We start from the raw sequence: 17,689 nt of genomic DNA, 5'->3' as shown, positions 1-17,689 counted from the left end.
TCTTTTGTAATTTTCATTGCCTGTTACATTAATAGACTAAATTAACACTTGGAAAAATGTACACTACTTGTTCTGGCGACACTTTTTGAAAATTGGCGACAAAATATTGAGGTTGGCGATTTTTTTGGCGACAGCTTTTTAAAAGCCAGGACCATCCCTGAATGTGCTATTATGTATAAATACAGCACATTGATACAAATATATGAATGAGGGCAATTGGGTGACCTGTCAACACTAATTACTCAAGTTCATGCATTAGAAAATAGAAAAATAAAAACATTGATATTATTGCTGTATTAGGTCTCACTAGATAGTTTCGTATTTTGACACCTTCCTAATTTTTAAGGTAGAAGGCATGAACCTAATCATCACAAGCATATCATTTATAAATTCACACAGAAGCTAAATCTGTAAACAGGCTGAGATTTACTTTGAGTTAGGCTTGAAAATGGGTTGGCTTGTTGTTGACTGCCTGTCACAGTTAGACGAGCATTGGAGATCAAATGTGTAACTTGGGCTGCAAATGAGCAGCCGATTTGGCTTACGTATTTACATGTGTCTGCTACAGAGGTAAATATCTAAAAATCTAGATGGTTGAGGGGCGATGAAAACTATGCTGATTTGTTATAGTACTCTTGAACATGATTCATGCATAAGGCACATACTGATTCTTTTAGCTGCCTTGTCACAGGAAAATATTCAAAATAGGGGTTGGTGGCAGTGTTGGTTCAATATAAAAGCCACCAGTTGCAATAGGAATTAACCTGATTGCCTCAGTCAAAATCTCACATGTATGCTTTCTACAAAAATCATTAGTTTGTTTTTATTTGTATCTTCAGTGTAAAATTATTCTCATTTTTCTGCAATATGTCCTTGTCGGATGAAAATTCACCAGATAAACTGTCCAGTGAGACCTTATGACATTTAATTGAAGGATGTCCTTTAAAAGTAATAAGTAATTAATTAATAGCTTATATACTCCTAACTTTTAACTTTCATCAGTTTGGAAAACATTCTATGGTATACAGCAGCATGATACCGTGCAGTACAATGCTTGGTGCACAGTTCTAAATAGGTATGTAATGACTTTGAGATTTTGAATCGATGACTTACTTAGAAATTTATATTTTCTGTCCTGGAAAAGTGGCAAGTTTAGCTGTTACTAATGTAGTGGTATGCTACATAGAAATTTTGTGAAATAGCGAGTGAACAAGTTTTCATTTGCAATCTCAGATGGGGCAGATTCAGATGTTTGAAAAGTTTTGAAGAGAAAAACAAGTTTGGCATAACACATTTCTGGTTGTTGCTGGCTTTGCAGTAGTTCTTGAGAAAATTTGGTTTGTTTTAACCAGTGATATGTATTGCCTGTGGGTCTGCAGTTCTGCCAAATAGATCAACCTCTTGTATGTGTATCTGTCTCAAAATATTTTGTATGGTGTGTTAACAAAGTTGGAGAAACTAAGTTGATTTATGAGCAAAGTTCTTGAAGTATATATATATATATATATACATATACACATATACACACACTCCATCTGGCAAAGCAGAAGACAACAAGGAATTTTCTTTTTAAAAAGTAGACAGCCAGGCTGAGATAAGAAAAGCAACATTAGCAAAACTCCAAGATTTCTTGGTCACATGGGTGAGAAATTCTATTATTAGGCATACATCTTAATTTGTACTTGAATACTTGTCCTTAAATATATTAGATATTTAGTACCTGATTTTAATATCAATTCCTTGGTAGGATTCTCTTTCTTAGGAACTCGTGATTTTAGTTTAAGTTGTATAAAGCATTTCTTTTGTATTATGCAATTTTTATTTTGCATCAACAAGTTTTGTTAACATTTTATTAGCTACCTATCTACCAAAGAATGATTATATGTATGGCTCTGCTTTAAAAGCACCATGAGGAGACCGTTTACTGGTATTATACAGAAAATTTATTTAAAATCTAGGAAGAATTAAAGTTGACTAGCATTGTCTTGGGATGCAAAGGATGTAAGGCACAACAGTAGAGGGTGAACATGATTGTATTCTTGCATATACACATCAGGTCAGATGATAAATAACGCATATTCATGCTGAGTTGAGAAAGGAAAACTTATTGTAGTGTTTCATGAATACAGATCGGTTTGTAAATATCAACAGAACTACAAACACTATGATACTATTCTATCAAGCATAATACTACTTGTTAACTATGGCAGTTCAATACAAACAAAATGGCTCTGGAAACTTTCAGTAAATTTTTAAGACTAAAATACTAGTTCATCAAACGCGACCTTGAATACTATATCACATATATGCATCAAATGCCATCTGATTACAACTAAAACAAACATACTTGACACCAATTAAAGCATCAGATTTTCATTTCTTTCAAATGTGTTCATTCACCACAGAAATAATAATACCCTGTATATGAAAACCCTAATGAATGTACGCTGAAAACTAACTGTTATATATTATGAAATTTACCAAACTTATATAATTACAAATGTGCATGTACAGACATAACTTTAATTCAAGAGTATAGTCAGGTATCAAGAACTGATACATATCATCTAAGAAAACTCTTTCTCTCTCCCACATTATAACTATTGCTACTATATTATATAATTCTCAGAAGTTTGTTTCAAATTTATAGCTGGACGTATTTGCTGAAGTCACTGTCATTGCATCCAGAAGTGACTTGTCCATCAATCTCCATCTTGACATTAATGGAGAGTTATTTTACACAGTGTATGCATTGTTCCAGAAAAGTCATAAAACTGACTTTTATGTGAGGAACTAGTCTACCATTACTATAACAGATTGATTACAGACATCCCAGTCCAAAATACTAGCCATTACATTGATGTTTTATTTTCCTGTGTTGGTTATATGCTTTTGACTAAAGTGATTACCATTTGCTCAATGACAATCTTTAGTACATCACCTAAACAAACTACTACACAGAAACAGATATTGTACTTAAGCCCACCCCCATGTGTGTTTCAGATTGCATTTGTTTTAATATTAGGGTAGCTAGGTACTTATATATATATATATATAATGTATATGTAATTATGCACAACAAATTTACTTGGAGGAGTCAATGGTCACAAAATTGTTTGTCAGTATACCATATTTACCAAATATACAACCTGCTATGAGTAATGTGGATTATATATATATATATATATATATATATATATATATAACTTACTGTGATTGAATATAACTTATTGTGATTGTTTGAATATAACTTATTGTGATTGTTTGAATATAACTTATTGTGATTGTTTGAATGTAGTTATCTTTCTAATGTAAATCTAATACTATTGATCACTGTTGGTGCACGCACGCAGCACAAACCAACATTGATGTGATAGGCAAGGGACATTAGAGTTTCAGTTCATTATCAGTCAAATGTCGTGTACATAATGAAAGAGGGATTCATGTTATTTTCATGAAGTGGCATTAGATTGAATTGAATATTAGGTATTACTCAGGATGATGTATATTTTTGGCCAACATTCAGTACATGTTGAAACATCACATTTTGTATATTAAATTCTTTTATCATAATTCATATTTGTTGTTTATCAAGAAAATAAACATGCACATACATTTGGGTCATTTCATTATATCTGAGTAATTAAGCAAAAGCCAACTTATTCATCAGCATAGTAATCTGTAAATGTGAATATTACAATTTTTATTTTATTTTCTTTAAGAAATTCAACCCTTTTTACAAAGCATGCCTTTTCTTAGTCTGTGCTTTTCCTGTCTGTCATTCTTTTGTCCATTGTTTTGATGCACAAAATTTTCTTACTGGAATTTTCCATGAATATGTATGTGCAATACTGGGCTGAATGTCCAGGGCTGTCCATTCTACCATCCCCATAATACCAGGATGCAGTCTGAATTGGCCCTAAGTTTCATATAAGCATTTGTAATAAATAATAACAATAGCTATCTTATAATAACAACTGCCATGTTGTTTTTGAGTAAACAATCATCAGAGCTGGGATTTAGCCTGAAATTAATGACTAAATGCTGAAATCCAGCTTTCCCCACCTAAATTTCATTTTCCCACCTAAATTTCAAAATATGCTTACAAGACAAATGATCAAATTTCAAATCAAAGTGTAAAGACGAGATAAGATACAAAATATTTTGTATAATGTTAAGAGATCCTGAGTAGCAAGGTAAGCACATTGAACACCTTGATTTGTCTTCGTTCATCTTTGAGCAATAATACTGATTACAATTGATATCAAAACCAAGTGCAGAATATGACGACAAAACAACACCAATTGCTATGTTTCTTTACTTGGGTTAAAGGTGTTTTCATGATATTTGGAATTTTAAAGGACATGTATATCTTGGATATAGCTATAGGTTTCAGATAACTTTGAGGTTTAGCTATATTAACTGAAATTTGACTTACCAAGAATTACAACTTCCTTTCCAGGTAATGATTGTAATATGTGTTCCTGATGGTCAATCCAATATTGGTCAATGGATGGAATTAAATATGTCCTTTGAATTTTATGAAATGTCAAAACTTAAAATAGGTAGCTTCAGAAATTTTAAAAACATGACAATATTCTGAAAGGTACTGCCAGACATTAATTAGTATGGCGGATGCCAAAAGTAAATCACCACCATGTAGTTGCTTATTCAGCAGAGGCTGTGAACACCGTTTCTTAGCACAATGTCCATTTACACAAACCTTTAGATACATATAACACCTGATTTATTTTACATACCATAGAGTTTTTTATATATATTTAGTGTGACAGTTTTGTGTACTTAATAGGGACTTCTACCTACTTACATGTTTATTTTTATTCTGCCATTTACTAAATGTGAACCCACTGACATTAACAGCTTACATATATGTATAAACCAGTACAGTATGCATAAACAAGTCTAACAATTCAGGAACATTAGTTTATACCTTAACTGATATGATGACAAAATGTACAGTAACATAATGTGAGTAACATCCTCCAGTTTACAAACTCTGATACATTTCAGAGCACATCTAACAGTTTTGCTGGTAATGGAGTAAATGTATCTTTGTAAAAGTAAAAGAAATATTGATAAATCTAATGAATCTTAGAAGACTTAGAAGTGCACTGTAATAAACTATAAAAAGTACTGTCATCAACAAAGTTAAAGGTATTTTCACAGTATGAATACGCCAAATATCAGGTCCTTCTATTACTGGTTGATCACTACCATCATCCTCATTTGTGTCATCTTCTTCTTTAGCATCTTCCAAACAAATGTTACTGTCGGGTCTTGAAGATAAAAATTAAATATTTATGACATTTCATAAAATGCTATAAGAAGAGAAGTTTTAGTATACAAATCTAATATTTGTTGGATTTCATATGAATATTCAGAGATTCTGATTAAAAAACATTTCCAATGATATTATCAGGCAGTATGATAGTAGCTTCATTATCTTTTCACTATCTGTTACACAGTTACATATATGATAACATTTTAATCACGTACAAATTCTTTATAGAAAAGATACTAACATTTTCATTACCTGAATGAAAGATTTAAACTTGGCTTATAATCTTCATCTGACATATGGGCATCTGCTTCAATGTTACTCTCAGAAACTTCCATTGTAAGACCAGAAAAAAACATAATAATATTCATTCCCCTCTCTCATACCAAGCTTTCAAATTTTGGTAGGTTGGTAGGCAATTTGTAGAAATTTTTGTGTGTGTGGGAAAGCGCATCAGGTATGGGAAAGTTGTAACTTTCAAAAGAAAAAGTATGATTAAAAAAAATAAGAAAAATATAATTTTGAGTCAGTGGCTGTTTAGATCAGTTGGACAGGTAAGTGAGAGAAAAAATTCTTCAGAGGCCATCTATTTAGTATGTACGCAAAAATCTGGCAAAGCTGGGCCCCTTCCCCCCAATCCCTGTACACATGCATACCTTTTTACACACACCCCACCTGTGTATGTACGCTTGCCACACTACCACCACCCAAATTCTATAGAACGGCATATATTTAATCCATGCAGAAATGATCAAGGATTAAGTTTAATGTGTTTAATAAAACAGATAGTCCACTGACGTTGAATGCCTGGCTGCATGAAAGAAATAAGCTGCATAACTTTAACAAGTTTGTCTAGTGTCCGCTATAATTAAAAACACTGACTAAACCCTGTCAAACAGGTTCTATATTAGACAAATTGTTATCGAGGTCCCCCCCCCCCCCGTTTCCTATGCATATGTACATATCAGTAGACACCTCCCATGTGTATGTACTAAATGGATGGCCCCTATCTATGGCCTTAGTGTGGTTTGTGTTTATAATACAATGTATTCATTTCCTTTCTATGACAGCCATCTTTGTGATTTCAATTATGCATCTATAATAATACTGTATTTAAGATACATTGTAATTACACATTTGTAACTTGTAGAGAAAAGAAAGCTTTTGTATGAGCAACTTTCTCATTCATACACAAATACCATCCACTTATATATATATATATATATATATATATATATATATATATATATACCATTGTTTTTAGTTAGGTTACATATATCATGCATGTATCACAATGGTTGTTTTTTAGTTTACTACACAAATACTCTCCTTTTATGTATGTATCACAATTATTGTTGTTAGTATACTTACTTAAATGGGTTGATAAAACTTGTAGACTTTCCCATCATAACACTTTCCTTCTCCTGAAACTCCAGACAAGGCTGAATCCCTAAAAACAAAATTTTGAAATTAATAATAATAATAATAATGAGGACTTTGTATAGTGCCTAATCTTTAGAAGCTCTAAGCGCTTTACAACATTAGACATCACCTATAAGATATATATAAAAACATTATGATTTGATTACAAAAACAAACACCATGAAATTAGAAAACAAAAAAAACCATGCTAAGAATATTTAAGGTAGGAAACAATTTTAGGTGTTAAGTTTGTTCTTGCAGTCGAAATCAGTGAGTTTTGAGAGCACTCTTGAATGGGATCACTGTTTCTTTGTGTCTAAGTTCAGTGGGCAATTCATTCAACTTTGCTGAGCCCTGGTATGCAAAAGAACGCTGTCTGTATGACTATGTTTTCAAAGTGGGATTAATGAGTATACGATTGTCAGAAGAGGAGCGTAAGTATCTTGCTGGTGTGTACACATGGGTGAGGTTGGATAGATATGTTGTTCTAGAGTCCGACAGTGAAATGTAGCACAGAGAACAAATTTTGTGTTTGATTCTGGATCGAATGGATGGCCAGTATAGGGTACACAGCAGCGGGGAGGCGTGATATGATCATGGTACTCTAAGCATGATCCGAGCAGCTGTGTTTTGAAAATTCTGGAGCAGATATTGAGATGAACCAGACAGAATTGAGTTACAATAGTCCAGTGTTGAAAGTACTAATGAACACACAAGTGTTTTAGTGGCATCAACTGAAAGATATTTGCGAATTGAGCTGATGTGTCTCAGCTCAAGATATGCAGCCTTGAATATGTTCATGACATGTTGGTGCAATGTGAGAGTACTGTCCAGAGTAACACCTAGGTTTTGGTCTGATTGTGTGAATTTAATATTGGTGTTGCTGATATTTATTGTTTGAGGTAAAGGATGTGAATGAGAAAGTCTTTTTGCAGTGATCAGAATGGCCTCAGTTTTATCATCATTCATCTGCAGCTTGTTACATGTCATCCATGATTTCACATCAGAAATGCACCTCTCTACACCTTGGACGGTAGAATCAACTTAAGTTGGGTGGCTAGATTTGTACATTTGGGTGTCATCGTCGTACAATTGGTGAGACAATGGATGATGATCTATGACACTTGAGTGTGACTGAGTCTATAGAATGAAGAGAACAGGTCCAAGAACAGACCCCTGTGCAACACCACAAAATGGATCAACTGGGCTGGAGTGTATTCCATTTGCAGATACGATTAGTGTCCTGTTGACCAAGTAGGACTTGAACCACAGTAAGGCTGTATCATGAATGCCAAATACATGCTGGAGATGGTGAAGTTATATATCATGGTCTGTTGTGTCAAATGCTGCAGACAAATCAAGGAGGGTGAGGACTGTAATCTTTCCGCTGTCCAACGCAGAGAGAATGTCATTAACTACTTATAGAAGAGTAGTTTCAGTACTGTGGCATGGGTGATATGCAGATTGTATGTTGCTAAAAGGACTGTTTGAATTTAGATGAGATACAAGCTGGAATAGAACAACATTTTCTAAGATTTTTTATATGAATGGGAGATTAGAATCTGGGCGGTAGTTCTTTAAATCGTTATGGTCTAGTGTTGGTTTCTTCAGCAGAGGCTTTACAATGGCAGTTTTGAAAAATGATGGGAATTTCCCGGATGAGAGACAGGTATTAATAACATCAGTTAGTGAAGGCAATACTGGATCTAAGCACTCAAGCAGCAGTGATGTTGGAATTGGATCAAGTTCATATGACTTTGGTGCACACTTCATCAGGATTGTTTGTACGAAATCCATAGAGACAGGTTCAAATGCTGCTAATGGTTGCCTCTCAAATTCTGTATCCCAACTGTATGGTGACGACGAGTCAATTGAAATTGTGGTGTCAAGCTTATCTCTAATGGCTTGTACTTTGTCACGGAAGAAATTCGCAAACACGTCCGGAAGGTCGACTGGAGAGACGGTAGTTGGAAGTGGTGTAGATTTGTTCCTTGACATTAGCTTGTTAGTAATCTCGAAGAGCTCTTTGCAGCTGGAACTTTCCATGATCTTAGAAGTGTAGTGGGCTGATTTCGCTGCATGGACTATATTTATGACATTCTTCTTAGCGGCTTCATAGATTTGCTTATGAATAGTGAGTCTGGTGGAAAGCCAAAGCCTCTCAGCTTTACGGTGGTCTCTTTTAACAGTGCGAAGCTGGTCCCTAACACTGCTATACCATGGAGAACACTTTTGAATTGATACTCTGCACTTGGTAGCTGGGGCATGTTTGTCAAGCAATGAACGCAGGCAGTTATCGAGTTGTTCTGCTGTAGGAGGTAAGCAAGTTGTTAGGTTTGCTTGGATGTCGTGCATTAGTTTGGTTCTATTTGTCATACGGAGGTTTTTCTTAGTAGCAGTTCATTCGACATGAACAAAGCATCATCATTTATCATGGTTATTATGATGGGAATGAATGAGATATAATGCTTCAACAAATAATAATAATAATAATCATATTTGATTTACAGAGGATGACTCATTTAATTAATGACTATCCTCCCTTGAGGCCCTATAACTAAAATACCCACTGCATGATGATGAGCATTTGGTTATAAAGCAAATATCATTTGCAAAAAATGACACAAGGAACTTTTCTATCTTCTGTTTTAGTTACTTATGCACTCTCTTTTCCACAAATGATTCATGTTCTTTGTTATTTATGTTTACAAATGCCAGCAAATAATTTACAACAAAAATATTGTTCTAAGTCAGTCTAAATATAAAATAACGTACCATATTTTTTTAAAATGTATAATCTTTACCAACTGCAAACTATTTCATAAATTACTTAGATATGCATTTTCCAAAACATTTTTAAAAAAGTAAATATACATAAAACTTAAATAAAATGTAGTAATACTTACACAGGTGCCATATCTAATTTTGATGTGGTTATATCAGACACAGCAGGAATCGGTATCCGATGAACTATTGGCCCAGGTGTAGAAATTGTGACCATGTCTTCTGTGACATTCCTCTGTTTCTGATGAATCTTACCGTTTTCCTTGCACTGCCATTCAATTCATAACTAATGTACCCAGGAAAAATAAATGTTTCATTAGACACAATAATGCTATACTTTACACAAATGTGCATGCATAAAATGTTCTCAACTGTATTGCATTACTTTCCTTTACAATCATTACCATTTGCATTGTATATTTAAAAAAATAAAAATAAAACTAGTGATTTCTTGCCTCTAAATAACGTTTTATGGTTGCTGCGAAAATGAAGCTGATCCTTAATTCCCCTTTGGTAGCCTCAAAAACAGCAGCAGTACATGTTATGGTTTACACGTGTGTCAAGCGATATGCTCTGTACAGGCTATATTGATGCAGGGCTGAAACATTTTATTGCAAGATAAACAGAATAATGTAAGTTTATATAAAACATGTTAATTTAAAAGCTATGATAAAGAATTAACTATAAGAAATAAATGGCGGTATTACAAATTGGCTGTTCATTGCAAAATTGTCACTCACCATTCAGCAAGAATTTGGCGACCTCTCGATTATTTTTCAGGCTTAAAGTGGACTTCATTTCATTCCATCGTTCATGCTGATCACCAATACATATGCGCGTGTTGCCATTATTTTCCAAGCGAGCTTTTTTTTATCCTTTTCCCTTTCAGAATCCGTAAGATTTCGCTTTCTACCGACTTTCGATCTAGTTGCTTCCTCCATTATTTTTGTAAACACGCGTTTGCGCATGGCTGCAATTTTTAATCTTCGGGAGAGGTCAACTAAGAGGTTACATGAATATAGGCGTGGCAAACAGCGAGTTTTTGTCTGCCAGACAATAATGAAAAATCGCGTTTTTTATCACAAAATTTCTGATACTAGCCTGATTTCGGCCTCGGTAGGAACACGAATCATAATTATTAATCTAAATAAGTGATTATGAACTGAAAAAAGAACTATATAATTTTTTTCGTTTTTACTTAGGTTGTATGCCTTTAAGGATTCCTACAGATGATCTTAAAACTGGAATAAATTATTTGTTGATCAAAACCCCTTTTTATACATATTTTCACTTGATCTATAATTTAATAGAATGTGACGAATTTCAGGGGAAAAACCTTGTCTAACTTTAAATGACTGACCATGAAATCTTGCTATGTAAACATATTTACAACTGAAAACCATGGACAATAGTTGCACACACAATATAAATTCAATATGCACAACACCTTCCTTCATAAAAAAGAGACTTATACACTAAAACTTTGTCAGTTAAGCATATGATGATATAATTAAAATTACATAGGAAGATGTCTTATCAATGAAACTCAGCTTTAACTGCATAAAATATACCCCAAAGAAGGCAATATATTACTTTTATTTATGTAAGAGTACATCTGCAATCACATTATATTTTCATTTGAGGTAATATCAGTATTGTATTTCTGCAGCATCAACTTTCAACTCAAAATCCTCTGATTTTTGTCTATAATTTTATTAATGAGAGTCATGGGACTGTGATCTCTGAATAAAACAACCAGAGACAATAACTGAACTAATACACACTACAAAATGTTGCATAATTTTGTTAATGAAAGTCATGGGACTGTGATCTCTGAATAAAACAACCAGAAACAATAACTGAACTAATACACACTACAAAATGTTGCATAATTTTGTTAAAGAAAGTCATGGGACTGTGATCTCTGAATAAAACAACCAGAAACAATAACTGAACTAATACACACTACAAAATGTTGCATAATTTTGTTAAAGAAAGTCATGGGACTGTGATCTCTGAATAAAACAACTAGAAACAATAACTGAACTAATACACACTACAAAATGTTGCATAATTTTGTTAAAGAAAGTCATGGGACTGTGATCTCTGAATAAAACAACCAGAAACAATAACTGAACTAATACACACTACAAAATGTTGCATAATTTTGTTAAAGAAAGTCATGGGACTGTGATCTCTGAATAAAACAACCAGAAACAATAACTGAACTAATACACACTACAAAATGTTGCATAATTTTGTTAAAGAAAGTCATGGGACTGTGATCTCTGAATAAAACAACTAGAAACAATAACTGAACTAATACACACTACAAAATGTTGCATAATTTTGTTAAAGAAAGTCATGGGACTGTGATCTCTGAATAAAACAACTAGAAACAATAACTGAACTAATACACACTACAAAATGTTGCATAATTTTGTTAAAGAAAGTCATGGGACTGTGATCTCTGAATAAAACAACTAGAAACAATAACTGAACTAATACACACTACAAAATGTTGCATAATTTTGTTAAAGAAAGTCATAGGACTGTGATCTCTGAATAAAACAACTAGAAACAATAACTGAACTAATACACACTACAAAATGTTGCATAATTTTGTTAAAGAAAGTCATGGGACTGTGATCTCTGAATAAAACAACTAGAAACAATAACTGAACTAATAATACACACGACAAAATGTTGCAGAGCCAGTATCAGAGTTAAACAGTTCTTCTCAATTGCTGAATAATGTTTCTGGTGCTTATTTATTTTTGCAAAATAGCACCTTGGATGATCCATTCTATTTTTGTCCTCTTCAATCAATACTCTAATAATACCTGCAACGTAGCAATGCATCAACAGTCATTTTAAACAATTGGATGAAATTTGGGACTAACAAATTGGGGTGCATTTAAGAACAAAATTAAATTTGTCAAATGATTCCTGGTATTTGCCAGACCAATGAAAATGAAAAACAAAATCTGATAATTTGCAGGAATTAACTGTCAGATTTTCATCACTAAGTCAATCCTAGAATTTACTAATTTCCTCCAAATATCTTTCCAGACGTCATTGTAGATTATGATGTCATCAAGGTATGCATCACAATTGTCTAGACCAGATTTTATCATGTTGAATAAATGCTGGAAAGTTAATGGATAATTTTTCTTAGCAATTGGTATCACTTTATACTGATAATATCCATCTGGAATTGATAATGTTGAAATTTCATTTGGACTTTCCATCACTGTGGTCATGTATTCTTGACATTGGAAACTCAGTCTGGTTTGGTAATACTATTTACTTTTCTTTTGTCACTACACACATGGAATCTATTACTTATTACCTGGTTTAGGCACAAGAATACATGGTGAGCTCCAGTTACTTTGATTTGATTCTATACAATCATTTTCCAGTTAATATTTAATTTCTTTCTTAAAATATTCTTACTTGAGAGGTTTCATCCTGTAATGATTCTGTTTCACAGGTGTAGAATCTACAATATCAGTGTCATGAGAGATTTTATTTGTATGTGTTGGAATGTCAGAAAACAAATGCTCATAGCTGGATAATAGTTTTTTTTAGTTTCCTCTTTCCTGTGCATGTAAATTTGAATGTTTCTGGTCCAGATTGTTTAATATTTATGAATTTCAGTGATTTGTCAAACCAAAGACACTACAGTTAGATTGCATTCCATTGTTTATATCCTTACAGTGTGGGACATGTACATTGTAATTTAATTTATTGAATAATTACTGGTAACTGTGTTATATCTATCATCATACTCATTTAACATATTTTTATAAGACAAAGTTCATTTCTGTTTTTGCCTCCTAGGAGTGTTAATCTTTTCACTTGCATAAGGACCAAGCAATTTAACTGGAATGGGATTTTGAGGTATGGACAAGAATGCCAGAACGTTATTACCAGGCTGAAAACTTCTTTCATTTGTAGTACCGTCATACCTTAATTTCATTTTTTACTAAGTGGAGTGAAGATTACTTGGCTACGTCACAAGCCCTTGACAGTCTGTATGTGAAATCTGAAAAATAGCCAAAGAGATAATCTTTGAATTTTCTTTTGAAAGAACTCTTTTAATAACTTCAATGGTCCATAGACAGCATTTCTTTAAAAAAAACAGTTTAAAAGGACTTAAATTCTTTAACTGATTCCCTCAGCATACATCAAACTTAATGTGTGGTAAAAGCTTTGATAAAGCTACAAATTCTCTCAGCAAGGGATGTTTGAAATTTGTCTCTAATTTTGACCTTTAAAAGGATTCTGGCAAATTCCACTTATGCAAAGACAAATAAATTTAGGTATTCGCAACTCCAGATGGACTTTATCAGTATAACACCTGATCTAGATAACTGGGATGGACTTTATCACTCTAATGTCTGGTCTAAATAACTGGGATGGACTTTATCAATATAATGCCTGGTCTAGATAACTGGGATGGACTTTATCAATATAATGTCTGGTCTAGATAACTGGGATGGACTTTATCAAAATAATGTCTTGTCTAGATAACTGGGATGGACTTTATCAATATAATGTCTGGTCTAGATAACTGGGATGGACTTTATCAATATAATGTCTGGTCTAGATAAGTGTGATGCATACAGTGATAATGTCAACATCTAAAACAATACCTGGAAAGTTCACTTGGAAACCATTAGGAAAATTTGGATCAACTCAGTGATCCAAATTTGACAACTGATTTAGGTAAAAGTGAGTTTTACAATCTTGTATTACATTTTTAGGTCATGTTATGGGACACAGTAAAGTTAAACCTGTAGAAGTTAAGGTGCTTATGGCCCCTTTTCTGGCTTAACATAGATACTTGTGGCCCATTCCAACTTAATATATGTTCTGATGGCCGCTTATTGATTTAAAATAGATGCTTATGCCCCTTTTTGCACTTAAGCTAGGTACTTTTTGCAACTTTTCTGCCTTATAATAGGTACTTATTGTCCCCTTTTCAGGCTTAAAATATGTACTATGTCTCTCTTTTTGACTTAGAAAATATTTCCTTAAGGATCCTTTTCTGGCTTGAAATTGTTACTTATGACCTCTTTTCCAACATAAAATGGTATTTATGGCCCCTTTTCTGCCTTAAGATAGGTAATCATGGCCCCTAATCTTAATTTATTTACTTGTGGCCCATTCTGACTTAAAATATATTCTTATGAGCCCTTTTTAAAAACTAAAAATAGGTACTTATGGCCCCTTTTCTGACTTAAAATAGGTACTTATTACCCCTTTTCTGACTAAAGATAGTTACATATGACCTCTTTTCTGGCTTAAAATATTTACTTATGGTCCATTTATCTGACATAAAATAGGTACATATGACCCTTTTTTCTGACTTAACAAAGGTACAAATGTCCCCTTTGTCTGACATAAAATAGGTACCAATGGCCCTTTTTTAAAACTAAATTATGAACTTATGGTCCCTTTTCTGGTTTAAAATATGTACTTATGGTCCCTTTTCTGGATAAAAATATGTACAAATGGTCCCTTTTTGGGCTAAAAGTATATACTTATGGTCCCTCTTCTGCCTAAAATATGTATTATGGTCCCTTTTCTGACTTAGAATATCTACTTATTGTCCCTTTTTATGACTTCAAATATGTACTCATGGTCCCTTTTGTGGTGTAAAGTATGTAATTAAGGTCCCTTTTCTGACTTAGAATATGTACTTGTAGTCACTTTTCTGACTTAGAATTTGTATTTATGGTCCCTTTTCCTGGCTTAAAATATGTACTTGTAGTCACTTTTCCTGGCTTAAAATTTTTACTTATGATCCCTTTTCTGACTTAGAATATCTACTTATTGTCCCTTTTTATGACTTAAAATTTATACTTTTGGTGAATTAATTGTACAAAAATGTGAATTGTCTGATCAAAGTTAAGAATGCTGGCATTGGAGCATGAACTTGCAAATAAAATGGCTAGTGAAAGAGTAAACTTTGTATAGGTTTCTAAACCTCTACATGCTCTTTGATTTGGAATAGGCTTAACAGACTCATGGGCACTGGTAGGTGGTGTGGAAGAGGCAGTTGCATCCAGCCTCTATCCAGATTATGTATAAAAAATACATTGTACAGTAATCTTCTATACCCTTTGATTCTGGCTTTCCCTCCAACTTCCAGCTGGGAAAATATCCTGTGGATGCCTATAAATGCAACCTTCTACATGTCATTACAGGCTACTGATGTATGCAGCCTTTTGCCATGGAATGTGTTACATGATAACATTGAGACTAATTTGATTTAGCTTACAAAGAGTTTTGTTTATGTAACAAAAAAGGTTTTGTAGTAATGATTGGAAAATAAAAATCTGTACTGTTTATATGTTGTAAAAGTATGCTTTTATTTGGAAGGTTTATCTGAATGGATCCCTTGGAATCAGTTGTCATATTGACATGGGGCTTGGGGGGGGGGGGGGGATACCAAAATACTTCTTATGATGTCTAATTAATCCTGCCAATCTTAAATACAATATGGCCATCCTGTAAGCCATCTTTAAAATCTTTTAATTGCTACTTCTGCTATACAAATCCTACGATTACTATTTAACTCCTGTCATTACTCATTCTTGATGTATGGTCATATTGACAATGGGTTTTCACCAAAAGACATCTTGTGATCTCAGAATGGACCTTAATAAAAATCTAGTATGACCTAAATGAAAATATTGATCTAACATCCAATATGGCAACCATGGTGGCCACCTTTAAAAGCTTATTATTGCTGCTCCTCCTGAATGGATAGCCATATCAACAGGAAATGGTGTTGTGCTTACATCCAGTGACCTGCCAAAAGCATGATGCTTATGGATTTAACAAAAACAACTCAGTCTCAATATTATATCTTTATTTTTATATGTGCAATTATTTGTATCAGTTAGGTAATTGTGCACTCACCTTTATCAATAACTGCCAACTCACCTCTGTCAGTGTATTTTTTAGGAGGGGGCTTGGCCAATGGGGTTTTGTGAGGAAGCTTGCCAGTTGGTTTCCGTGGGCTGATGGTTCCCCATGATTCTTATTCAACTAGTTATTATCTTCTGTCATGTATAGCCTAGTTTGCATGGGGAAATGGCATTGAGCTCCAAAGCAACAACAACAACAACAATTATTATTATTATTATTATTATTATTATTATTATTATTATATTCATGTATCAGTCTAGTTTAAAGTTAATACAGCTTCAATTCTATTTCTTATGTGGCCTTTAAACAACAACAATAATGAGAGAAATGTATAAAAATGTAAACTTTTTCTCTCAGCAATGGAAGGTCTTCAAGAAAAGTCAATATTATCTTCTCATTGGCCAACTGAAAATATGTTATAAATAAATACTGGACGTCATTTTCATTTAACCAATGAGAGGACAGTATTCCATTCAGGGCGTTGTTCTTGCATATTAAGCGAGCGAGATCAGGGCCATGTCGAGCGGTAGCGTGGTAATCTGATTTGGCATTCCTTAAAGGTATGATATTAAGTCAAACTTTTGATAGGGATACACAGTCGGATGCCTGAGCTAAATATGGGTACCAAATTTATAAAACTACCCAAAGCGTAGCTTGAAATATCAGCGTTTATTCTTAAATAGGTCTTGCTAACAAGGAGACATGTGCCCTCCATTGTAGTTATTATGTAGTACACGTATGACTTGTACATTTTAAGGAACGATATCAGCCCCTGTGGATTAAGATGCATTTTTTTTTTTCAAGGTATACATTTCCATCTTTTGTATAACGTGTTTACTTGTATGATCTAGAAGATACATAGTAAATATAATTTTCTAGGTTATAGGTTCAAGAAGGTAATAGAGTGGATCTTCGTGTTGACATTCAGAAATCACATTTTCATATGCATTTCGAGTCGAAATGAGGGATATTTGTGTACGCTTTATGAATATCATTTTTCGTAATTAAAGTACGATTGTTCTTTCTCGATACAAAATGGGTTTTTGACCCAAAATGACGCGCAGAATTGGCCGATATGGTGGTACATGGAACATTGTCCAGCAAAAACTACAGCTTAGTGGAAATAAGATATATGGAATATTGTCCTGCAAAATCTGCAGATCTTCTAAAATACTGATCGATATTTCGAAAGAATCTAAACAACATTTATTAAAGAAAATAGTACTTACACATCTAATACCT

The 17,689-nt window shown here is 33.4% G+C and overlaps 1 protein-coding gene across 1 annotated transcript; it reads right to left on the bottom strand.

Annotated features, from left to right (window-relative positions):
• Positions 1-4,929: 4,929 nt before the first annotated feature.
• LOC149797554 (uncharacterized) lies at positions 4,930-10,592 on the bottom strand. The gene is made up of 3 exons (XM_089962423.1): positions 10,246-10,592; positions 6,671-6,749; positions 4,930-5,297 (listed from the first exon to the last, which is right to left on the bottom strand). Exons 1-3 carry the CDS (start codon positions 10,301-10,303, stop codon positions 5,039-5,041), a joined length of 396 nt encoding a protein of 131 aa, XP_089818549.1. The 5' UTR covers positions 10,304-10,592; the 3' UTR covers positions 4,930-5,038.
• Between the last annotated feature and the right edge of the window lie 7,097 nt (positions 10,593-17,689).

This window comes from Sinohyriopsis cumingii, chromosome 6, assembly GCF_028554795.1.
Source record: "Sinohyriopsis cumingii isolate HCF-2022 chromosome 6, ASM2855479v2, whole genome shotgun sequence".
Classification (NCBI taxonomy): domain Eukaryota; kingdom Metazoa; phylum Mollusca; class Bivalvia; order Unionida; family Unionidae; genus Sinohyriopsis; species Sinohyriopsis cumingii.
The sequence above is the reverse complement of the archived record's forward strand: the minus strand, read 5'-3'. Positions and strand labels throughout refer to the sequence as shown.

Coding starts and splice junctions, on each gene's coding strand:
- LOC149797554 (XM_089962423.1), bottom strand. CDS start 10,303: ATGAAGTCCACTTTAAGCCTGAAAAATAATCGAGAGGTCGCCAAATTC. Junction 6,750..10,245: donor CGCCAAATTCTTGCTGAATG/GTGAGTGACAAT, acceptor TTTTGTTTTTAG/GGATTCAGCCTTGTCTGGAG. Junction 5,298..6,670: donor AGTTTTATCAACCCATTTAA/GTAAGTATACTA, acceptor TTTATCTTCAAG/ACCCGACAGTAACATTTGTT.